This window comes from Pseudorasbora parva, chromosome 14, assembly GCF_024679245.1.
Source record: "Pseudorasbora parva isolate DD20220531a chromosome 14, ASM2467924v1, whole genome shotgun sequence".
In the NCBI taxonomy this organism is placed as follows: domain Eukaryota; kingdom Metazoa; phylum Chordata; class Actinopteri; order Cypriniformes; family Gobionidae; genus Pseudorasbora; species Pseudorasbora parva.
This window is the reverse complement of record NC_090185.1, coordinates 9,051,053-9,077,222: the sequence shown is the minus strand read 5'-3', so window position 1 is coordinate 9,077,222 and position 26,170 is coordinate 9,051,053. Positions and strand designations below refer to the sequence as shown.

Here is a 26,170-nt window from a genome sequence, read left to right as displayed (position 1 = left end):
TAGTTTTGGAAACGCAGCTCTGTTTGAATACAGTGCCATCAGTGAGCGGACGCTTTCTCTGTGATCGACTGGTTCTGTCTCGCAGCATTTGCGTGCATTAATACGACTTTTGATTTAATAATGAATTAATACATTTTGTAAATTAACAGTAACAGTATTATTATTAGTAATAATAAATGCTGTAGAAGTATTGTTGTTCTTAGTCCATGATGACTAAAGTTGTTAACTAATTAAACCTTATTGTAAAACCCTTTTTTGTTTAAAAATAGTTTTTTTATTTAGTATTGGCCTTCAAAAAAAGCTACACTATATATTTATGTTTCCTGGGAGACCAAATAAGGAAAATTTACTCTGCTCATCTAATTCAAAATGGCTCTTAATGCATTGTGTTTTCGCCTTTCATGTTTTCACCTATTGTAATATTATGTCTGTGAGTTCAATTGTCTTTGACTGATGTAATTTAGTCCCGCTGTTCCATAAGTGATTTTTAATTCACTGTTCATTTCGTCTTCAGATGTGCCAGGTGTTGGCTCAGATGAAGTGTCAGTGATGGAGGGAGATTCAGTCACTCTACACACTGGTGTTCAAACAAACCAACATGACAGAATAAGATGGTATTATAAGGACATTCGCATCGCTCAAATCAACAGAGATCAGAGTAAAGTCTGCACAGATGTTCAGTGTAATGAAGGTACTGAGAGATTCAGAGGCAGACTGAAGCTGGATCATCAGACTGGAGCTCTGAACATCACACACACCACAACTGAAGACTCCGGAGAATATACACTAAAAATCATCCACAGAGACAACAGCGACAGTGAAAAGACCTTTAGCATTACTGTCCATGGTGAGTGTGTTTTCACACGTTCACATGTTTCACATACAGCAAATATATCTTTTCCTCAAAAACACATTTACCTAAATTTATTTAAAAGGATAGTTCCGGTCTTTGATTATGTTTGGCTGAACTGTGTTCAAAGCCTTTGCAAAAAACAGTGCGGCGGTTGTACAGTAGCGACTGTTCGTTTGAGATGTTTGACCAATGAATAAGTCCAGCAGTACATATGCTGCCAAGGCATCTTCTGAGTCAAGTGCACATCATTGATTATTATTCTAGCACATGCATTTGCTTTGCTCTCTTACTGTAATTTATGCATCATAAACACAATTTTCACATGCAAGCAATCCTCGCTGACATGTAAACAATATAGTTTGTCATGGGAAAGGTATTTCAAAAGCAGTATATATCCATTATAATTTTTATTTATACCTTAAAATTGGCATAAAACAGAAGCTGTAATAGACTTTTTTTCCCTATAATGATATATGTCTGTGTGAAAAGGCTTCTCGAGAAAGTACAAATGTAGAGTGAAAACTTATTTTAAAATTTGTAATTAAGTTCTTCTTCTGTTTGTTTGCATGTTACATTATCAATCCAGACATATTCTACCCACATGTTTTTTTGTGGGCCATATTACTTAACTGTTCATCTCTTCTATATGTGTCTGATGTTAATACAGATAAAGTGTCAGTGATTGAGGGAGATTCAGTCACTCTACACACTGGTGTTCAAACAAACCAACAAGACAGAATAAGATGGTATTATAAGGACATTCGCATCGCTCAAATCAACAGAGATCAGAGTAAAGTCTGCACAGATGTTCAGTGTAATGAAGGTACTGAGAGATTCAGAGACAGACTGAAGCTGGATCATCAGACTGGATCTCTGACCATCATAAACATCACAAACACAGACGCTGGAGATTATCAGCTGAAGATCATCCACAGAGACAACAGCGACAGCGGTAAAACCTTCACTGTTGCATATGGTGAGTTATGTTTTTATACATTTAAATCACATCATGTTCTTCTATTTACCTATATATTAATCCGCATGCAGTATCCACCTTTTTCCTAACGAGCCTACTGCGTTTTTGATTATCGATGGCACTAGAAATTATCCTTATCTGTCAGTTTGACTGAATGAGCTGTAAAATTTCCTTCATGTTCTATTTTCAGCAGTGCCAATCCTACACTTCTGGGGGCCCTAAGCACAATTTTGCAAAGGGGACCCTGTCAGTGCATTCTTAAAAATAAAAATTCTTAAGTAATATTTACAGTGGTTTTCAGTTTTTATAGGAGTGAATTCAGGTTGAATGAGACACTTTGATGTCATATTGCTCATGCTCCGCCCATGACCACTGACAGACTGTCCCATATTGGCATATTTCAACCCTCAGCCAGTTGTACACTGTCCACTATGGCAACACTTCACTTCTTGTGTCGACACACCCCGCGGAGGGGGCGGGGGGCAGTATCTCATTATCATTTAAAGAGACATGCACCGAAATGGGTCACTGTAAATTGAAGTAAAAAAGGTGTCGTTTTACAGAAACATTGAGGAACTTTAACCAAAGTACGTTACAGACTTTACATGAAGACCCTAAAAATCATACCAACTTGTGGAAAATGGGCATCTGATGGCCCCATTTAAACTATAGATATTAGGGGTGTACCAAAAAAATCGATTCACAGAAGAATCTAGATTCTCATTTGCAACGATTCATAATTGATCTGAAATGTTCAAGAATCGATTTAATAAATTAATAAAATCAGCTGGCTGCTCATCTCCATTTTGTAACTAGCCTAAAATCATGGGCGGAGATGCGGGCGGATAATTAACTCTGTGCGGGCTTCAGATTTGAAAATCACACAGCTGTCACGCTCTGCCGTCGGACTCAGGATACTGACCACCTTCATCCGAGCATGTGAGCGGAGTACAGTTGCGTGACGCTCCGCTAGATATTCCGCTCTATGCCAGTGAGCTCCACAATTCACTATAAAATATGAATTATTTGATTTAAATCTAGCGATTTCAAGCTTTCTTTAGACATATGCGCCAAAATGAGTGGTTTTTCCGGTTTTATTACTGCTACTTTTTATTAATATTAATTCGAAATATTACCCAAAAAACCCTTAAACAAATCCACAGACTCTTCCCAGACCACCGCATCAATCTCCTCCTGCCCAGTGAGTGCTTTAGTGTGTCCGATATTGAACGCGCGATCCATTTAACATTGGGAATTTGTTGTCGCGTCGCCTCTCGCGCATCTAACAGACAGGAATGTGCTTTGTTTGTTCGCGCCATTGAAAGTTGGAAAGTTGCCTAAGTATTTATGACGGATGGCCAATGTGTTAAAAACACCGAAGCCCTCTGATACAGGAATATAAAGGAATAAGGGGATAAAGACAGAGGTAAAGTGATGAACAATGAATGAACAGTTTATCATTTACATTTAATCATTTAGCAGACGCTTTTATCCAAAGCGACTTACAAAAAAGGGGAGAGTAATAGAAGCAACGGAACAGACAAGGCCAAAAACCTCTTATCTTAAGGGGCTTATCTTAATGCATTATCTAAAGATGAATGTTTGCTCATTAATTCCAGTTATTTTTATCTTAAACTTTATGTAAGCAACTGTTCTGGAAGATCAGAATCTGTAAAAAATCATGTCAATTGTTTATAAGCCTATATAATTTTTTTTTTAATAGCCAAATGTTTTTACTGTAAGGGGTTATGGCGTTTGTAAAATTTATTTTCTGAAATTAGTAATGATATTTATATACAGGTTTATCTAAAATAGCTAAAAAATAAAATAAAATGCACACTAAATATAAAAATTTCTTAAAGTTTAATTCATGGTAAAACATGAGCATGCATAGTTTAGTGGAGGATATACGTATACACACATTTTTGTATATGTGTGTGTGTCCTTGTTTATATTACATTGTGGGGACCAAATGTCCCCATAAGGATAGTAATAGCTGATAGTAGTCACTTTTCAACCGGCTCATTAAAAAGTGAGCCGGTCCCCACTTTTCAAAATGCTTATAAATCATACAGGATACGTTTTTTTGAGAAAGTAAAAATGCAGAATGTTTCCTTTGATGGGTTTAGGATTAGGGGCTGTGTAGGGGGATAGATAATACGGTTTGTACGGTATAAAAACCATTACGTCTATGGAGAGTCTCCACAAAAAATATATCGCGGGCACGGGTCGGGTAACGGGCAAAATATTAACGGGTCTGTGTGGGTGCGGATTTAATTTTGATATTTTCAAAATCGAATCGTTTTGAATCGAAAATCTTTTTGAATCGAAAATTGATTATGAATCGAATCGTGGCCTCAATAATCGGAATCGAATTGAATCGTGAGGTGGTAAAAGATTCCCACCCCTAATAGATATGAACATTTAGAAATCAGAAGTTACATGTCATCATGAGGCATTTCTAACGAAACACGGTAGATACCTGGGTAGAATTACTGGTTTACGATTTGCATGTACATTTATTGCCTTGTCAAGAAATAAGAAATGAAATATTACAAAAAAAATATTTTTTTAAATTCTCATTCTTGACAATTTTTTTTGTTCCAATACTATAGTTTAGATTTGCAGCCATAGCCATATCAAGACGCATGTTATGATCTCCCGCATATAAATCATTATTAAAAAATATTTCCACAGAACTCTGCAAAAGTTTACTAGACACTGCACATATATTTGCATATTATAAAGAAATATTCACATTATAGTTATGAATTAGTTATAGTTGTGGCGGTTCAGGGACCCTATGCAACTTGTGTAGTTTGTGTATAAGAATATTATTATTTTATCCACAGTGTTTTTTTTTTTAGTTCACCAGTAATCCAAAATATACTATTTGATGTATTGATAATCACAAAATGTGAATAAATGTTGCTTTTCACACGGAATGATAAAATAGCTTTTGGGTTGTCTCCTCCATCATCTGTTGGTTTGTGTTTCAGGTGTTTCTGCTGCTGATCGAGATGAAGTGAAGAGAAAGTCAGTGAAGGAGGGAAAATCTGTCACTTTAGATCCTGGTGTAATGAAAAACACAAATGATTCAATGATGTGGTATTTTACTGACGTTCTCATCGCTGAAATCACTGGAGATCAGAGTCAGATCTGTACAGATGATCAGTGTGAAGAGAGATTCAGAGACAGACTGAAGCTGGATCATCAGACTGGAGCTCTGACCATCACACACACCACAACTGAAGACTCTGGAGAATATACACTACAGATCAACAGCAGCAGATTCAGCATCATCAGGAGCATCAGTGTTTCTGTCACTGGTGAGTGTCATTTAGTCATTTTCCCTTGAGCAATTTTTAGAAAACAGTTCAAAACAGTTACATCTGCCCAATAAATGTTTTCATTGAGGCCTGTTTGAAAAAAAGTGATCTTAGACTCGACATAAATAGAATATAAATGAGATCATCTCTGTCATCTTCACATGAACATCAGAGTGATACTTGACACATTATTGATTGGGTTTTGTCACATTATGAATTTTACATAAATTCATATTTTTTTGAATTGATAAGTTTTCTGTTGAGTTCACAGTGCTGTAATGCTGTTTTAACTGCTGTTGTTTAACCCTTGTATGGTGTTCAGGTCTGCTGGACCCGTTTTCATTTTTTATCAAAAGAAAAATATGATTAATTATTTTTTCAAACTGAGACTCATTGCCCTTGGCTCATTTTCTGTGAGGAATATATATCAGAACACATTTTCAATGACCACTCACTGTAGTGTACACCCCCCCTACACATTTATATTACACACAGGATGTTCGGGTCCACTGAACCCGGGGCTAATAAAAGTGTGGGAATTGTAGGTCCTGTGTAACTTTACTCTGTCCTCCTCCTGTCAGGGCCTGCTGTTAGTGAGTGTGTGTTCTTGTATATGGTTTATGAGGACACATATGTATAATGACATGGGTATTACAACGTAAACATGGTTTATTACGATATGTGTCCTCATACTAAAACATACTAAATGGTGTTTTTTGAAATTCAAAAAATGCCAAAAGTGTTCTTTGACTGGTAGGTTTAGGTTATAAGGTTAGTGTAGGGGATAGATTAAACAGTTTGTACATTAGAAAAAACATTATGCCTATGGAGAGTAACCATACATCACATATCCAAGCGTGTGCGTGTGTGTGTGTGTGTCTGCGTTTATTTTTTTTATTTTTTGTGCGCGTTGGTGTGTGTGTGTGTGTGTTATGGGTGTGTGTGCATGTGTGCATGCATGAGTGTGTGTGCGCTTGCGTGCGTGTGAGAGAGATTGTGTGTAAGTGTGAGAGAGTAGCTACAAGAGTGAGTTTTGTTTCAACCCCTGCCGTTCCCACACGAGGTTGCAATTCCTTAAATGTGAGCCAACAAAGGTAAAGAAAAAATATTAACCATATATGCTGTATATATTGCTTGTAATTGGGATGAAGTAAACATCTGTTAAGTATTTTTACATAACATTTTTGATTGTGTTGAATTAAAAACCCAAAAATGCAGCGGGTCCACCAGACCGACGAACACTGGCTGAGTAACAAAAATATGAACACCACACACAAGGGTTAAAAACTTACAAGGCGCCATTTATCAGTTAAATCAGTATCTGATTACCAATGTAAAAAGGTTTAAATATCAGTCAAAAGTATGATTATCAGTTGATCTCTAGTAATGACTATCTGTCTTTAGCTGTTCCAGATTCTTCAGGTGCTAAATCAGTATCTGTTTACCAATGTAAAAAGGTTTAAAGCAGCACCAAGTAACTTTTCAACCTTCATAATATATTTTTAAGACTCTTGTGATGATACATCGACTTACACTAGGTTGAATTCGACTCCTTCACGGCATAAACGTATATGTATACATATGCCTTGCCTCAAGCTATACTGCAAATCGATTTTTCAAATTTGCAGATTCATCTAGGTAGCTTGATATTACGATACTGACGATATATGGTTATACCACTCAAACACTGAATTGAAGTATCATGAAAACCCAAAATCTCAAAAAATTAGCATATCATGAAAAGGTTCTCTAAACGAGCTATTAACCTAATCATCTGAATCAACTAATTAACTCTAAACACCTGCAAAAGATTCCTAAGGCTTTTAAAAACTCCCAGCCTGGTTCATTACTCAAAACCGCAATCATGGGTAAGACTGCGGACCTGACTGCTGTCCAGAAGGCCATCATTGACACCCTCAAGCGAGAGGGTAAGACACAGAAAGACATTTCTGAACGAAAAGGCTGTTCCCAGAGTGCTGTTTCAAGGCACCTCAGCAGGAAGTCTGTGGGAAGGAAAAAGTGTGGCAAAAAACGCTGCACAACGAGAAGAGGAGACCCGACGCTGAGGAAGATTGTGGAGAAGGACCGATTCCAGACCTTGGGGGACCTGCGGGAGCAGTGGACTGAGTCTGGAGTAGAAACATCCAGAGCCACCGTGCACAGGCGTGTGCAGGAAATGGGCTACAGGTGCCGCATTCCCCAGGCCAAGACACTTTTGGGCTACAGAGAAGCAGCACTGGACTGTTGCTCAGTGGTCCAAAGTACTTTTTCAGATGAAAGCAAAAAGCAAATTTTGCCTGTCATTCGGAAATCAAGGTGCCAGAGTCTGGAGGAAGACTGGGGAGAAGGAAATGCCAAAATGCCTGAAGTCCAGTGTCAGGTACCCACAGTCAGTGATGGTCTGGGTTGCCATGTCAGCTGCTGGTGTTGGTCCACTGTGTTTTATCAAGGGCAGGGTCAATGCAGCTAGCTATCAGGAGATTTTGGAGCATTCATGCTTCCATCTGCTGAAAAGCTTTATGGAGATGAAGATTTGGTTTTTCAGCACGACCTGGCACCTGCTCACAGTGCCAAAACCACTGGTAAATGGTTTACTGACCATGGCATTACTGTGCTCAATTGGCCTGCCAACTCTCCTGACCTGAACCCCATAGAGAATCTGTGGGATATTGTGAAGAGAAAGTTGAGAGACGCAAGACCCAACACTCTGGATGAGCTTAAGGCCGCTATCGAAGCATCCTGGGCCTCCAGAACACCTCAGCAGTGCCACAGGCTGATCGCCTCCATGCCACGCCGCATTGAAGCAGTCATTTCTGCAAAAGGATTCCCGACCAAGTATTGAGTGCATAACTGAACATAATTGTTTGAAGGTTGACTTTTATTGGTCGGATGAAATATGCTAATTTTTTTAGATAGTCATTTTGGGTTTTCAGGATCTGTTTGCCAAAATCATCAGCATTAAAACAATAAAAGACCTGAAATATTTCAGTTGGTGTGCAATGAATCTAAAATATATAAAAGTTTAATTTTTATCATTACATTATGGAAAATAATAAAATTATCACAATATGCTAATTTTTTGAGAAGGACCTGTAATGACGCTGGCTTGTAAACGTGAGCATCGCGGTCATTTGGCGTTTGAAAAAAATAAAACCCATGAAATTATATTCATATGACATGCTGAAACATATGCCACTGACTGTACCTGGGATGAAGACATTTCACACGCGCCGCCAGAAGAACACCTGCATGTGAACTCCTCCTGCAGTGTTCAGGGCTATCATGGTTGTCATGTCAACAAATGCACGCAGGAATCCCCTGATGTAGGATGACAGAGTTTACACACAGTAGTAGAGGACAATACTGTTTCCCAACTGTAGGGGGACCCCGAGAGCAAAACCTACCTGGTGCTGCTTTAAATATCAGTCAAAAGTACCGGTAGAGTTGATTATCAGTTGATCTTTAGTAATGACTATCTGTCTTTAGCTGTTCCAGTTTCTTCAGGTGCTGTAGCAGGAATATGTGCTGCTGTTGTTGTTCTGCTGGTGGCTGCAGCTGCTGCTGCTGCTGTGATTTACTATCGCCAATTGAAAGCTAAGAAAAGGAAAGTAGAACAAAAAGGCAAGTATTAAATACAGCTGATTGTAGAAAATGTAAATGAGATTTACTGTGCAAAAATAATCTGTAAAATGTTTTTTACCATCTCTGACACATTTCTCAATAATTAGGTCTTTTTTTTTTTCAAAACTCCTCACACAGTTCTCCTAACTAAAATTCATCTTTGCACAGCAGTTCATTTCACATTCAGAATTCAGTAAAACTACAAAAACACTTCATTCGTCTCAAATCAACTACTCCTGAACACTAGCAAAGGTTTCCAAACAACAAACACACATCAGTCATAAAACACAGACCTAAAAAACACTAACATTAGGTAAATAAGATAATGATTTTTTTTGACTTTACAAAACAAGAATAACTCTTTACTGTTTATATCGCTGCAGTATATATTTTATTGTCCGTGTTTACATTACAGTACACAATTATTCCCAAATTTCCCCCTTTTTGAATGGATGGTAATGAAACTATCAAACTAACAATTGCGTAGGTCTTCGGTTTCATCTAATTGCTTTGATCAGATTTTTTTTTTTAGATTCAGAATACATATTATATTACTGCAGAACTGTACCAAATATCTCTCGTATTCAGTTTTGTGTTGTTATTAATTTAAGCTAAAGTTTAACAGTTTGAAAACTGTATATAAGCTTATGAAAATTTCCCTGTAGGTACACATAGTTTAGTTAGTAGTAAGAAAAATAATGAATGTAATTTGAAAGATGTAGCAATTGAATGTATTTTGCACTTAAGCACTGATAAATGATCCACGGTTAGCCCACATTGATGTCTGTTGTGCTCACTGTGAGAAGAGTTTTTAAAAGTGACCCAAGTATAAAGAAATGTGTCCTAGCGATTGTTACACAATTGTTTACAATTATTCTAATTGACCAAAGTTACAGTTTGTTGTTCTTCACACAGATAACAGGGGACCATACGAGCCTGTGAAGGTGAGATACTATGAGCATTGAATCTGTCTGTCGGCAAAACTGATTTGAGTATAGTGGATTGAGATCTGTAAATGGTGTGTATCTGTTTGAGCTTTCTGTGTGTAATTTCTGGTTTCAGTCAGAAATCATCATTTAAAAACACCAATAATAGCTGACTTATTTAAGAGTGAGTTGCTCATGTGCTGTTTTACTTCAGAAGGAAGAACAAGGGTGTTTACATTGATCAAACATTAGAGGGAAAACAGTTTTCTTTTTATTCAACTGAATTTTGTCTTACCTTCTGTGAATCTATTTTCTTTCAGTATGAGGCTGTTTTAGAGGCCATTGTTCAGAATGAAACTAACCAGAATGTTGAGATGTCCCGTAATCAGACACCGACCCAGCAGATGGATGTTAAAAAAGGCCTACAGCAACAAGAGAAAAGGCTTTGACAGAGAGACAAGAGGGGATGATGATGAGACGAGTTGAACTTGTAATTTAATAATTTTCCAGAAAAGTTCCTTAAATGTATTCTGTTAGTGTGGTGTTTAAGCTTGTGAACTGGCTGTCCAGATTGTTGGAAATAAGTATTGGGAGCTATACCAGCAGTGAATTGAAGTTGTTTGTCAAAAACTCATTTTAAACAAAGCACCACATTACCAGCCTAAAACCAAGAGACGAGGGTGCTTGAAGACTTCTAATCTGAAATGGTGCTGGGATAATTACAGCTGCTAAAGGGATCAAGAGAACAACAGTGCATGGTTCTCTTTTTCTTGCCACTATTGCTGTTCATTGTTAGCAGCATTTACACTGTCTGAACAAACTCTGAATCTCAGGAACTGTACTTGAAATACTGCACTGAAAGACACTGGATTGAAGCAGCTATAAAATGGCTAATTTGTGTTTTTATAATATGTATACTATAGGGTACCATTTAAATTGTGTTCACTTGTAAAACAGTCTTATATGCTAAGTGTAATAAATTTCAAATGCTGTACATTTTTTATTTTTTTTACTGTAGCCTACAGCCAATGTAAAAAGTGCCTATATATATATATATATATACAGTAGAGTAGAATCAAACTTGAAAAACCTCATGTGATATATCATGGCATTAAAACGGCTGGAATCTGTGAATTTGTTGTGATTTTCTCTGTATATTCAACACTACACTTTAGACCTTTACTCTGTATCTAGCTTTTCAACTCAAACCTTAACAATATGTACACGATAATTTTATAAGCTTTTTATATTATGCATTTGATCGGGTGAAATGTTTTTCTGGCAAACTTTGTCAGTTAGCTCCTGCTGTTAGATCTTGTAACCACTGTGGGCAAAAAGCATACATACACCATTCATTTATAACATAGAAGGTGTTTCAAAGTCAGATTTTTTGGAAGATCTTAAATCAAAGTTGCGGGGCAAACATATATAAACATATAATTCATGATAGAGTTCATTTAGAATAAAGGAAAAATGAAATACATGTGATTTAATTTTATTTATTAAACTTTTATATTATTATTATTTAATATTATTATTGCCCTTGGTTCAGTAATGAACTCTTGTAATAAAGTAGCAGTGGCTGGGACAGATTTTAAGTATTACCTCAAGATGCGATCTAATCATGTTTACATGAAATAAGCTCCTGAGCAGGTTTAAGCTAACGGCAAGTCCAAGATGAGCGTCAAAGAACCAAACAACAATCAAATCCATCTAACTGAGTTAGTGACGTATGAAGAACAGTACCCTGATCTAATTAAAATATACAGTATATAAGACAAACTAAAATATTTTGTAGATACAACTATTCACTTTTCATAAAATAATAGAATTTTTAATAATTAAAATAAAATAAATATATATATATATATATATATATATATGTATTTTTTAAATACAATTTAATAATTGACTAAATAACTACTGCAAAACACAGCTTAGTTCAAAACATAATAATAATGAATAATTTCTGAACATTGACTCACCTACTACACGAGCAGGAAAAAATGGCAAGTATTAGCTTAATCTATACTTAACTATATTGTTCAAACAGGCAATAGGAGGCAGCGACGACTTCTTGATCAGGTAACGTGTCTTATTATTAGTACTTTAGCAGCTCGAGCTCCTCTATGAGAACTGAACAGCATAACATCTTATAGCGCACCCTATCTGGTAAAAAGAGCGCTCTTCTTAGAGAGACACCAGAGAGCGTTGACGTGCTTATTATATATGCCAAAATATCAAGAGATTACGTCGAACTCCCCCTCGCTAGACGTCCAGCTAGAAGGAGCAAATGTAATTTGTGCTTGATGGGTGAAGTTAGAATATCCAACCACACCCTAAGCCTACCCACAACTCTATCCCACCACCCCATTAGACATCCAGAGACAATATCCAGTATTGTGTGTGTGTGTGTGTTATTGTAAAAACAAGAGCTGTAACTGATAGAAAAAAATTGCAGTGTAGGATCAATTTTTAATAACTAAATTGATACATTTCCACATAAGATAAAAACAGAACATTTTAGTTGAGTTTCTGGATGCTATAGAGCACCACACAATTAAACCAATACAATACCAACAAATGTGCCTAAAAGCAAAAACATAGACATGTCAAAAATAAATGTAAATAAAACCTAAACGTGTGAGGCAGGGACATGTGTCATCAGTTCCGGTAGATAAATACAGAATTTGATCATCGTTTTTTGGGGACATTTTCATATACAGCATCCGTCTTTGATTTCTGTAAGGAAACACAAACTCAGTGAGGAACTTCCTTATGCGACAGGAAATGAATAGAAGGCAAACTCTGAGAAAAAAAAAAAAAGGTTTCTCTGAGCAAAGCTTAATCTACAAATACAGACAATTCTGTTTAGTTTTTTTTTTGTAATACTCCAGAAAATATGCTAAGCTAACATGGAGCAGAGAGAGGAAATGACATCAATCATGACTTTTTAAACCGTTAAATCATCAAACAGTTGAAGTTCTGCAGGTTTTGTCACAAGAACTTCTGCACTTGCACACTAAAGCATTATCAAAGATGCTTTTTGCAGCACGTCGACAAAGAAACCAATGACTGCTAAAGCTGCATTTCACCTCAGACAATCATGAACCGCAGAGACACTGCAGCTCGAGGACAGACTTCAGCACAGCATACATGAGTAACAACTCTTTGTCCTAATTTCTGACCAATGACAATCTAATGGTATAAAACACGATTTTGTATGGATTAGGCTACTTTAAAATAACAAACCGCATTACATGTGATTTTAAACAAAAGATAATTTTATGCCACAGATCACGTCACAAGCAAAAATAGAAATGGCCTGTCCATAAACTAAAGATGCGTCTTAATGCAACAACTCCATTGACTATTAAAGGAGTAATCTACAAACACTATTCCAAAAAAGTTGGGACACTGTACAAATTGTGAATAAAAAGGATTGCAATAATTTACAAATCCCATAAACTTACATTTTATTCACAATAGAATATAGATAACAGATCAAATGTTGAAAGAGAGCCATTTTGAATTGTCAAGCCAAATATTGGCTCATTTTAGATTTCATGAGAGCTACACATTCCAAAAAAGTTGGGACAGTTATTAATAAGAGGGCGGAAAAGTTAAATGTACATATAAGGAACCGCTGAAGGAACAATTTGCAACTAATGTCAATTTGCAACGTGATTGGGTATAAAAAGTGCTCTCAGAAGTCAATTTGGGCAAAGGGATCACCAATTCCCCCAGTGCTGCGGTAAAAAAAGTGGAGCAATATCAGAAAGGAGTTTCTCAGAGAAAAATGTCAGGTTATCATCATCTATAGTGCAAAATATCATCCAAAGATTCAGAGAACCTGGAACAATCTCTGTGCGTAAGGGTCAAGGCCGGAAAGCCATACTGGATGCCCGTGATCTTCGGGCCCTTAGACGCCACTGAAGCACATTGAAAAACATTGTCGGTGAACACAATCCACCGTGCCATTCGTTGTGTCCGGCTAAAACTCTATAGGTAAATAAAAGCCATATCTAAACATGATCCAGACGTGCAGGTGTTTTTTGCAACTACTCTGTGGTCAGACAAATCAAAATTTGAAGTACTTTTTGGAAAACCGAGACGCCATGCCATCCAGACTAAAGAGGACAAGGACAAGCCAAGTTGTTATCAGCGCTCAGTTCAGAAGCCTGCATCCCTGATGGTATACGGTTGCATGAGTGCGTGTGGCATAGGCAGTTTACACATCTGGAAAGGCACCATTAATGCTGAAAGATATATCCAAGTTCTAGAACAACATATGCTCCCATCCAGACGTCTTCTCTATCAGGGGAGACCTTGCATTTTCCAACATGACAATGCCAGACCACATTCTGCATCAATTACAACATCATGGCTGTGTAGAAGAAGGATCCGGATACTGAAATAGCCAGCCAGCAGTCCAGATCTTTCACCAATAGAAAACATTTGGTGCATCATTAAGAGGAAAATGCGACAAAGAAGACCTAAGACAGTTGAGGAACTAGAAGCCTGTATTAGACAACAATCGGACAACATTCCTATTTCTAAACTTGAGCAACTTGTCTCCTCAGTCCCCAGACGTTTGCAGACTGTTATAAAAAGAAGAGGAGATGCCACACAGTGGTAAACATGGCCTTGTCCCAACTTTTTTGAGATGTGTTGTTGCCATGAAATTTAAAATCAACTTATTTTCCCCTTAATTATACATTTTCAACTATGGTGTATTCTGAATAAAATATTGAAATTTGAAACTTCCACATCGTTGCATTCTGTTTTTATTTTGTACAGTGTCCCAACTATTTTGGAAATGGGGTTTGTAGTTCAGTCAAACGATACACCAGTGTAGACACGAGACTGACAGAACCAGACAATACACAACTTCCATAATAATTAATTGAAAATGCTCCCCAGTGGACACACATTAGACACCGATAACATTTTTAAATAAATGATATGTTGTGGTAAGCAGGGTGGGGCCAAGAGCTGTGGGAATGGAGCAAGGCCAGTGGCATGATTGTAAATGAGCATCACCTGCGCACCACAAGGGTCCCCCTGAGGAGCTCGGTGGGATGAGAGGAGTGACAACAGCGCAAGACAAAAGAGGATCAGGTCTCGATCCGTTCCCACGAATCTCTGCCCCACCCTCCTTGCCAAAAATGTACTGTTTAACGATCGCTGCCATATGATTTAAACGTGTTTTAATGTTTTCATAGTAGACGTTCCCAATCTACCAGCTACTACGGTATCCAACGATGTACTAACACAGACAATATATTGACAATGACAATGAGTTTTAATACAGTTGTACATTAATAAATTACTATAAATCTGTGCTAATATTTTGACTTATGTTTTTTAGGTCTGCAAGCACTTACACAGAGGTGCAAATAGTGGCTCTTTAGTGTAAATACCATATTAAAAAACTCCCTACTGAAGGTAATAATGACGGTTGTGTCGATAATCTACACGCGTCTGTTCACTGACCGTCTGATGCTGCAAACTTCAAACACACTGACTGACTGAAACAACTTCGTACCTTTAGTCGTGTTGTTGGTTTACACAATGATGAATCCGCTCCGTCTTCCTCCCGGGTCTCGACTGCATTAACTATAATACAGAAATGTTACAATGACAGGTTTTAATAATATATTGAAATTTCTGTCTAAAGTTTTTTTTATCTTTATAACAATGTTTATACAGATTATTTTATTGCTCTCCTGACCTGTTTTTCTACACTTCCTGCAGATGCAGCACATCACGACTACAGCAACAATCAGCAGAGATCCAGCGGCGGCGGCAGAGATCAACACTGTGTGCAGTAAAGGCAGACCTTGATCTGTAATGAACAAAATGAGTCTTTAGAGTGAGTGAATCTGTCCGCCTGATCTACAGCTAACTCTATGTTTGAAGAGTATTTACTTTTCTGCTTAGCAGTATTAGGATCGAATTAATGCAGAAAGTACATTAGAAAGACTACAAATAAAAGTATAAAAACAAATACTGATGCAAACACTAATTATTAAATACTAAGGATTAAAACAGATTAATACATATGAACAAAACATGCTAAGAAAAATAATACCAAAAAATAATTATACATACTGTACACGTACACATATAAAAGTTTATAAAACCTGCTCAGGAGTACAATGCAAAAACCAAAACCCTAAATATCTACCTTATTTTCATAAATCAATCCAGTACCAATATGAACGGTACTAGCTTAATGTTTTTCCTTGCTTTGCTGTCAGATTATTTTGCTTCCTTAGGCCCTGGACAACAAGTGTGCGGCATTAGATACAGGTGTAAACAGTGTCTAAAACTTTTGAGCTTGTCCTTTTGACCACTTCAAGAGGTAGTCGAAAACCATCTTTTCAGCCCTAGTTGGTGAAAAAAGATTTCTTGTTTTAATTTAATGCCAGCTTGTTCTCTCCAAGCTTGCAGACCAGGTAGATGTACTGATGTGTTTGTAGTTCTCACTAATATGTTGTGTTTTCTTTTTTATCATTTCCAAAAGAACTGCTTGCTTTTTTTTGTGAAAACTTACACCACATTTGCCTACTCTAGACAACCGGTGACACAAGATGTAGACTCCAACATCGGTCAGACATTTAATTTTGGTTGAAAATGAAAATTGGTTGACATCTAAACACGTTTGTTTGGCGTCGCGCTTCAACTCAGTGGTCACTGGACATCAAGGTAAAGTCAGGAAGACATGGGCTAGATGTCAAGCTCCAACATTCGGCAGACGTCGAATTTTGGTTGGAATAAACACCACAAAAAAAAGGTGAAGTTCATGGCATTACAGGGTAACAAACGTTTACCATTAATGGAAAAAACTGTTTAAGATCATTACAACCAACATGAAATTAACTGAAGATTAAAGAAATTAAATCTCTCAAGATCTTAACAGAGAAGGACAAAACAAACAGCATCACTTCTTACTAACCTGACTTTTCACATGAATAAATGCATAGAGTCGCATATGTCCCACCTGCAAATTACGCTTATGAAGTCACCATTATGGTGATCAGTGTTTTCTTTAGTTGGGCAGTTTGATTCTTGACATAAGATTTTTTTTTTCTCTGGCAGCTTTAATTGTGTTTTTATGGTAAGAACAGCAATAGAAAATATGATCAAGTGATATTGGCGATGATGACTTTATCTGTCCTATACTGCAGCTTGTGCATTTATGTTGGTTTGGCCAAAGGACAAATTGCACTCGTGGAGCATTAGAACTGTAACGTAGATCAGCTTAATTAATCAGCATTAATATCAACACCAACGTACCTGCACATGTGTGGCAGAGTTGAGTGATGTTGGGATGTCTGGTCTGGTTGCTGATGGGATTGTTCAGCACACAGCTGTAGGTGTTTTTATCCTGATATTCCACCTCCAGAGGTAGAGAGAGACTGATGCTGAGATCAGACACACTGATGCTGGACAATAAACTGTTTCCTTTGAACCAGGAGAGAGTCACATGATGCACATTCAACACCGAACACACCAGTGAACAATTCTGGGGTGATGATGAAGATGAAGAAGAACAGTCTCTGATAATGTTAGGAGTAGGCAGATGAGCTGGAAAACATGAGATAATCAGAAATATAAATAAATGTAAACAATCTTATTTCCAGTGTGTTGACGGTCTATAAGTGTATTCTGATATATTATATATATATATATACAAATTTATTTTTTATTTTTTTCTTCTTTCAGTTGTCCACCAGAAAAGCACAAATCTGGGTTACAGTGAGACGCTGAATGGTATGGAAGTTTCTTTCCACCCCGGATTTTTTTTTTTTTTTTTTTTAAAGATAGCTAATTGTGACTCACAATTCTGACTTTTTTTCTCTTACAATTGTGCATTTATATCTTGCAATTCTGAGGGGGAAATAAGTGAATTCACAGAATTGTGAGATAAAGATACAATTATCTGTAAACGCTAAAATACAATTTCTTTGCCAGTGACACAACAACACCAGAAAAACATAAAATGACGGTAAAACTTCTTAAATGCTTATGAAGTGTAAGTTATAGCCTCCAGATAAAAATCCATCCATTATTAGTGCCTCACCGTAACCTCCAAATGATGTTTAAGTCTAAATTATTTTTTGTGGTGATCAACATAATTTAACTTATAAAACGCAAGACAAAGAATTTTTCTACTCACCATAGACAGAAACACTGAATGTTTTTATTGTCAGTTTCGCTCCATTTATTTCTAGTTTATAGAGTCCAGCATGTTCATTTGAGATGTCTGTGATGGTCAGAGATCCAGTTTGATGATCCAGCTTCAGTCTGTCTCTGAATCTCCCATCAGGAACATCATCATATGTGGAGGAGATTTTCTTCTCTTTGCTGATTTTAGCTATGAGAGACTTCTCAGCTCCAAATTTCCACAGTATGTCGTCGTCTTCGTGTATTTTAGTAAGATCAGAGTTCAGAGTGACAGAATCTCCCTCCATCACTGACACCGACTGGATTTCATTTGTTTCGGCAGCAAACACACCTTAAAAACATGAACAAGAACAAATAAAGGCTTGGTTTACAAAGCCTGAATCAGCGGTTTGAAATTATATTAATTGGTTATGGACTTTATTTAACATTAGTTGTGGTTTATGATTCCTGCAAAATAATTGTTTTAATTCTTTTTAAAAAAATGTATTTATATGTTCAGTAACAATAATTATAATTAATATTTAAAACCTCAAAAAGAGACCTGATCGCACATTATTATGTAGATAACAGTGAAAACGAATAGTTTGTTATGCTGTTTTGAAATACTAAGTCATAAAACATTTTTTTTATAACTTACCAGTCAGACTGCACCAGCACAAACAGAACAATACAAACATTTTCGTCAGTAGTTCAGTGAAAAGACTGACCTATAAGACTATCTGCTGATGATCATCAAGCTGGTGTGAATCCTCCCACAATGAGTTTAACCCTCCCATAGTTCACACAACCTGAACAATGTTTACTGTTATTAATATGGTAAGTACATGTAATAAATGTAGCAAGGACACTGTAAAATAGAGCGTTACCATTTATTTATTTTTTATTATCATTTAACATTGTATGTAATATGTTGTATAATGTTACAAATTACATATGTAAAAGACTATTGTATGAATCTCCTTAGATAACATGGGTAAACAAATATAATTGTATAATTCAATTGAGTTATAAGTCAATTTTTGCGTTTTTGTAAGAACAAAACAGAAACGTTAAAGCTGTCTGCCATCTCACCTTGCCAGCATTACTGAGGTGTGACTCTTGCAGCTCATCTGAGTCAAACTGAAACCTGCTGCGGTCTGATTTCTAAAGAAACTGGGTTTGATCTGCTGGACAAACATCTTGAATTTGTTTGAACTGTGTTCTGTGTACAGTAAGTGTAGCCGAAGAGCTTCTTCCTGCCCTGCTGTTATGAACCTCACAGTCTGACTTCCTCTCTACAAAACTGCATTACAAAGTAATAAAGTACTGACTGAATCAATCCATCAAAACTAAAAACAATCAAAGAAGAGTCACAGTTCAGAGGTCAAACTGGATTCTTACCGTTTAAAATAATTGAGATTGACAGCAAAACAGAAATATACTGAATGTGTGTTGCTTGGTGAATTTATTTTGGAGGGGAAAAATAACATTTGTAACAAATTTGTAAAATGCAAGGTTTATTTGATCTTTATGGTTTGCTCTATACTGTATTAGGAAAATAATGCTGCATTAATGAATCTGAATCTGAAATTGAATACATTCCTACTATAGTTATAGTATGCAACAACAAAAAAACACATTTGATCTTCATTCTGTTACCGCATCTAACATTATTGATTGCTACAAGGATAAGATTATACACATAGTGTAAAGTTTTGTCTCTTTGATACCAGTTCTTGGCATGCCCCTTTTGATCGCTTCTTACGCTCGGTCTTCCTGGGAAACTGGGTTAGGGCCAAAACTAAGTCCATAAATATACTATAAATGTAATTGTTTGTATAGTAAGTGCCTACTCCCTAGAAGGGACCCTGGGTTAGTTTAGTTAGATCTCTTTAACTAACTCTTTAACTTTAGTTAGATCTCTTTAACAGCCTCTGAATATTATTAACTTGAATCCTTATCACCAGACTAAAATAACCATTCCATCTTGCAAGATAAATAGAAACTTATGTGTAATTTACTCAAAGCAAACTGAAAATAAAATTAAGTTTACCCTAACGCTTGTACCACACCTTATTAATACTCACTGTATAGAGAATAATAGGCTATATCGCTGGCGTTTTAACAATATTACAGACAATAAGTTGTACAGCATACACATATTGTCCAAGCAAAATACGACTGTCAAAAGTCCAATAGTCTTTTGTTGTCTTAACTCCAAAAGTCACTGTTTACATAAATGTCCCACAAGAGTGAATCAAATTAAAACAAAACAAAACAAAACACCCGGGTGTCAGTGTTCAAAAATGAATACCCGGTGCAGGCCTGATACGATGCTGGGGTTCGGGACACAAAAAGTTGCCGCTTACCTCAATGAGCAAACAAAACAAACAGCTCTCTTACCTGTGCGCTATGATGTCTCCTCTGATTGCGTTTGGTAAGAGAAACGACACACTGCAGTTTTTCACTAACGCAAACACAATAATCTCTCACATGGTGATAAGGGCGGTTTCGTGAGAATCAGACGTGAAGCTCTGTCATCCGGTGATCAAAACAGGGGACATTTCTATACACTCCCGTTCCTTATACGTGATAAGGATTCATTATACAAATTCTAAATGAGTTATCTTTTCGACAACAATCACAGGATGGTATTTTTACACTTTATGTTCTTTTTTTTCTCCATCGTACAGCATCACTTCTTCTCTTTTCCGATCCCTCTTGTCCCGCCTACCCAGAGCGTTTTAATCCCCGCTCTTAACAACGGTAAACAGTTTTAACTCAACACATAATAATAATAACCATACATTTCCCATCCCTAATCAAAAAACTATATACTCATTCAGGGGGAGACACAATACACAACAAAGCCTATACATATTAGGCTAAATATACTATTTGGAAAATAATATTAAAACATTAACAAACCAAAATAATAAAAGGGCTTCACCAGTAAGTGGTCTGTATATGAAAGCTTAATCATGCTAAAATTCGCCCAGATAATTAATGTCCATAACTAAAATAATTAAAGTAACAGTTAGACATCCTATCATTCGTGACAGAACTTCCTACCTAAAGTTTTAGACATAAGACAAACAAAAGCCTCTTCTTCTCTTGGTTAATGGTAGATTGCAAACAACTTTAAGGTACATACCGCGCCCTACTGTTCAGGAGTGTGTAACAGTCAAGCCTGCACTCTCCCTCATGGTCTCCCTCTCAGATACTGAAGCTTTCGCGCCTCGATCGCCCTCCGGTGACCGGTGTCATGACAAATCGATTTTTCATGACACCGGTCCCAGTACAGCCGCGAAAAAGGCGGTACCTTCCCCTACCATCCTGGGGAAAAAGATGGGCTAATAAGTGAATTTTACTAGGAATTTGACCAATTGTTAGCTCCTTTTTTAGTTAAAGTTTATATAGAAGCCATTAAGAAAGGGGAACTCCCACCAACTATGCGACAAGGACTTATTATAACTGATACCCAAACCAAACAAAGATAAATTAAGTATTGGAAATTGGAGACCAATTAGTTTATTGAATAGTGATGCTAAAATATTTGCACTAGTTTTTGCTAAAAGATTACAATCAGGGTTAAATGATATAATTGATGAAGAACAATCAGGCTTTATGCCAGGCCGGAATAATATTGATTTTGGATATGATTGATTATAATGAATACATAGTAGATGATAGTTTTGTCCTATTTGTCGATTTTTATAAAGCATTTGACACAGTATTCATCAATTTATGTTAAAAACGGTCAAATGCTTTGGTTTTGGAGAACAGTTTTTAAAGGCTATTCAAACTCTATACAGAGGATGTAACAGCTCAGTTAAAGGGGGGGGGGGGTGAAATTACACTGTTAAAGACTTGGATTCCCATCCTAAACACAAAGTTTCAAAAACTAATGTTGGACGTTTGATGGAGTATTTCTGTGTTAAAAATCCTCCTTCCGGTTTCTCACAAGTTTCGGAGAGTTTTTTTCGAGTATGGCTCGGCTTGACGTTAATAGAGCGGAAGGTCCTTGTATGGGCCGTACGGGCTCTTCTCCCGGTAGGGTGCTCGCGCTCTCAGCTGCAGATCCAGTCGTCCGTGAACACTAATGTCGGTTATAGTCCGCGCCGCGCTCCACTTCATTCCTCCACTTTGACATTAAGCGGCTTCAACGCTTCAGCACAGCATTCCGGGAAGGCAGCGCTGCATTTGAACCGATTTGAACGCAGAAATGCTTCAGTCGCATCACAAAGTGGATCTCCACACTCCAAGAAGTGTGTTTTTGACGGAGCCGTCCCAGCGATAAAGGTTCGGTCCTGCTTTGGAAGCAGCTGGTGAGTAAAACTGCTTCAAATGTCTCTGCTGTTGCTTATCGTCGCGTGAGTAAACATCAGTAAACGACACGATCGCGTGCTTCTTCATTCAAATGCGCTAACGGTTACTCCATTGTTGTTCTATGTATAACGTTACACTAGTCTGACGTGCGAAACCGTTTTGCTTGCTACTAAGGTTTGGTCGCATACAATAGTCCATAAACCGAATCATGTCCTCATAAACTGCGAGTAAAGACAAATGTTGACAGGCCGCTAAATACAGTCCATACCACAGAGACGGATGTCCTGCTGTTTCTGTTTCTCCTGTTCAATTTATTTCAGCCTCCGGATCTGATTCTGGATCATTATCTGTATTAGCTGAGATCGATAGCCATGGGTTTCTCCACGCTTGAGGACGTCACCGCTTTGCGCGCTCGTCATTCTTTAGCTCCGCCCACACGATACGCCTCCAGGCGCTCGTTTTTTTCCGGAAAGACTCGGTACAGCCCATATTTCTTTTATAAATATAATAAAACTAAAGACTTTTCGGAGATATGAAGGATGCAATACTACTCTATAGGTACTCAAGATTGACATGAGATTGACTGAAACTGAGTGGTTCACCCCCCCTTTAAACTTGCTCATGGTACAACTCCTAGATTTGAGGTAGGTCGTGGAATACGACAAGGATGTCCCCTTAGCCCTTTTCTTTTTCTCCTTGTTACACAAATCATGGCCAGACATATTAAAAATGCCCAGTTCCAAGGTATATTGACATTAGGTACAGAATTTAAAATTTCACAGTTAGCGGATGACAAGGCATTATTTCTCGGTAATAAGCACGAGGTTATCAAAGCAATTGATTCTATAACAAAATTCTCAGAAGTCTCGGGCTTAAGAATGAATCTAAATAAATCTGCCTTGTTGTCACTAAAGGATTGTGACGTATCAGTCATAAGTGGTATTCCTGTTAATAATACAATAACATACTTATCATTTGGGTTATCATTGATAAAAATGGAAAAAGGCGTTGCAATCTCAATTTTGACCCCATAGTGGAGAAAATAAGGAAAATATTTAATATATGGTTGATGAGGGACTTGTCACTGAATGGCAGAGTTTTATTATCTAAGGCAGAAGGGATATCACGTGCCGTCTATCTATCTTTATCCATGGGAATGCCAGCTAGTGTATATCAAAAACTTGATAAGATCCTATTTAATTTCATTTGGAGGAATAGATCCCATTATTTACATAAAGATATTTTATGTAACTTAAGGAAAGATGGTGGTCTTGAACTGTTGACTTTTGAAACCTTAAGTAATTCCTTTTGGTGAGATGGTTAAGTAATTTAATTAAGGAAGGATTAAACTTGTTGTTGAAATGCGATTTTAAAATTGAGAAGTTACCTGTAAAGTTGGCCAACTTTCACAAGCATGCCCTGTTAGCCTGAAAAAAGGTATACAAACACAATTTTTCTCCCACAAAGTTATATTTGGAACAACAGGAATATTCAATATAAAAATAAATCTATATATTATCAAAGATGGGTAGATGACAACATTCTTTTAGTTGAACAACTCAACACAGAAGGTCAGTTACTAACATATGACGAGTTTCTTTTAAAAGCAAAATTTCCTGTCTCCCCTAAGGAGTATGCTATCATTTTTGATGCTGTGCCAAGAAATATCATTCAGTTATTTCAGTTATTTGACTACACAAGAGATTTTTCTTGGCGACATTGACATCACTACCAAAAAATGCCCAAACAAATACATTAGGAATCAAATGCAGCAAGATCCTTTTGGGCTTCTCAGCTTGAAGAAATCAAATGAGAAAGAATGTGGTTAATTGGGGACAAGTTCCTCTTAAATAATAAAATAAAGGAGGTGTCTTATAAAATTGTACATAGAATATACCCAGCAAAGAAAACGTTAGAGAGATTTAAAATAGACCTTGAATATTCCTGTACCTTTTGTGGTAATTATGATGAAACAATTTGTCATCTGTTTTATGATTGTATATATAGTAAAATATTTTGGAGATGTTGAAAACTATATAATATGCACTATGTAGTATTTTTGCAGTAAAATATCCAAAAACCACTAGGCTGGTGTTATATATTTTGTTCAGTTGAGTACTTACAATATCCCAGAAGTTTCCAACTATTTGTAAATTGTGAGAAAATTGCTATTTTAACTAAGGACCGGGACGTTTCAGCATAGCGTTTGAGCGAGTCGCCTGTCAATCGCGTCTTATCTGCGTTACCCTCGGTTTCGGCTTTTATTTGGCAGGAGCGCTTTACTCTTAGCAGTGTGAACAAGTGAACGCACGGAGTAAAGTCATAACATCGTTTTAAACACACTTAAATGTATCTAATATGATAAACAGAGCTGCATTACCTCAAAATCATAACCGGAAGAGCGGATCAGTGCAGGCGCCCGGTGACTGTGTCCCGTCCCGTCATAATAAAAGTCCCGGTATTCGCGAGGCGGGTATTTGTTTAACAATCGCTCCAGCAGCTGTGCTCAGCTCCACAACACTCGGTCCTGCTCTGCTTTAGACTACAGTAACGTTAATAACCGCATGCATGAACGTGATTTCTGCCCGAGTCCTATTTTCCACCGGCTGTGATGAGAAGACCACATCTCCCAAGATGCTGCGCTCACACTTTGCGTCATCAAACTACGCATTTGTTTTGAATAGGCGCCCTCCAGTGGACGGAAAGTTGCATAGTGCACCTTTAAAGGATTAGATATGTTTATTTACTTTGAAGATGGTGGAACAGATAAGGATTTTTCTTTTTTTTGTCCAATTGTCATATTTTTATCAATATGTCATAGTCTACCATGTCTTAGCTAAAGCTCGTGATACAAAGACTTTCTACATGAAAGCAGAATTTTTCAATGTGTGACAGCATCCTGTATCATGTCTAAGTCTCTGCAGTTTATAACAAACCAAACCGTGTGAAAATCCGGTAAAAACTCTGGGAGTTATGATCATTGTAGTTGAGAATACATCTTCCGCAGTAGAAATAAATGCGAGGGGCGGCGCATTGGGGACCCATCCAAGATGGCGCCGCGCTGATACGTCCGCTCCAATAGGCAGCGTAAGTCTATGAGGCGTCTACGTATATTATGTCTATGTTTCCAGCCCATTGCTTCACCAAAATGTTCATTTACCTGAAGCCTCATGAAACAGTGTGCTCCCTAGTGACACCTGCTGTGCAAAGCAATGCATCGCACACAAATCTATTCATCCTGAGCAACCAAATTGTCATAGTGTGGGCACACCCTTTTTCTATTGCATGTGTATTAATAAAGTATTTTACTCTGCCTGTATTAACATATGCACACACAACTCACACAAACACACAACTTTGTGTTCAGCTATTCAGTAGTTCTTTGGGTTAGTGATGACAGTGAATGCCCAGAATGATTGTAAATAAATTATTGTGAGTGCAGTGCTTATGGGACTGGAATTGTGGAACAGCAAACTGCAACAGGGATGGGAAAAGCTTTCCCTAATACAGTCTAGTCTTATAATAATATTATTAATAATAATAATAGCAATAATATATATAGTAATATGAGGGGCCGTACAAGCCATAATTCATTCTGGTACTCTCACACACATACATTCTCATTTCACATACACATATATATAAATCCCATATATATATTACGTAGTATAGGTATTACAACTAGGCTAATTAATTACTCTAATAATCTACTGAATTATGTATAATTTACTCTAATAATCTACCAAACTAAGTATAATGTAATATAATATATAATACAAGCTATGATATATAATGATATCGCTACTACATACAACCAACACCTCAACACCAATGCAAATGCCTACTGCAAACCCCACAAGAGGCGCGAGGTTCCGAACCACTTTTGTCCGAAAGCGATCCTCAGAATGAAGCAATGACGTATTTCAAAAGAAAACGAGGCCTCGTTTGTCATCGTCACGTGATT

General features: G+C 37.1%; 3 protein-coding genes across 3 annotated transcripts in view; 1 reads left to right on the top strand and 2 right to left on the bottom strand.

Moving 5' to 3' along the window:
• The first annotated feature begins 1,217 nt into the window (after positions 1-1,217).
• On the top strand, positions 1,218-10,839 carry LOC137039704 (carcinoembryonic antigen-related cell adhesion molecule 1-like). The gene is made up of 6 exons (XM_067414978.1): positions 1,218-1,226; positions 1,343-1,355; positions 1,440-1,829; positions 4,829-5,158; positions 8,645-9,723; positions 10,026-10,839. The coding sequence occupies exons 1-5, from the start codon at positions 1,218-1,220 to the stop codon at positions 8,788-8,790; spliced, it is 888 nt and encodes a 295-aa protein (XP_067271079.1). The 3' UTR covers positions 8,791-9,723; positions 10,026-10,839.
• An 874-nt stretch (positions 10,840-11,713) lies between these two features.
• LOC137040047 (SLAM family member 5-like) overlaps positions 11,714-26,170 on the bottom strand; it is a 90,948-nt gene continuing 76,491 nt past the window's right edge. Inside the window, exons 4-5 of the mRNA XM_067415470.1 lie at positions 15,254-15,324; positions 11,714-12,447 (exon numbers count right to left, since the gene is read on the bottom strand). Coding sequence (XP_067271571.1) covers positions 12,400-12,447; positions 15,254-15,324 — 119 coding nt within the window. The 3' untranslated portion in view covers positions 11,714-12,399. The remainder of the gene's footprint in view (positions 12,448-15,253; positions 15,325-26,170) is intronic.
• On the bottom strand, positions 15,970-19,775 carry LOC137040713 (SLAM family member 5-like). The gene is made up of 5 exons (XM_067416484.1): positions 18,970-19,775; positions 18,536-18,686; positions 17,891-18,229; positions 17,008-17,298; positions 15,970-15,989 (listed from the first exon to the last, which is right to left on the bottom strand). Exons 2-5 carry the CDS (start codon positions 18,573-18,575, stop codon positions 15,970-15,972), a joined length of 690 nt encoding a protein of 229 aa, XP_067272585.1. The 5' UTR covers positions 18,576-18,686; positions 18,970-19,775.

Excerpts from the sequence above, each read along its gene's own strand:
- LOC137039704 (XM_067414978.1), top strand. Across the intron at positions 1,830-4,828 it reads AACCTTCACTGTTGCATATG|GTGTTTCTGCTGCTGATCGA; the intron begins GTGAGTTATGTT and ends TTTGTGTTTCAG. Across the intron at positions 5,159-8,644 it reads CATCAGTGTTTCTGTCACTG|CTGTTCCAGTTTCTTCAGGT; the intron begins GTGAGTGTCATT and ends ATCTGTCTTTAG.
- LOC137040713 (XM_067416484.1), bottom strand. The coding sequence starts at position 18,575 with ATGTTTGTATTGTTCTGTTTGTGCTGGTGCAGTCTGACTG. Across the intron at positions 18,230-18,535 it reads GTGCTGGTGCAGTCTGACTG|GTGTGTTTGCTGCCGAAACA; the intron begins GTAAGTTATAAA and ends CATGTTTTTAAG. Across the intron at positions 15,990-17,007 it reads ACTCTGCCACACATGTGCAG|GGCCTAAGGAAGCAAAATAA; the intron begins GTACGTTGGTGT and ends CTTGTTGTCCAG.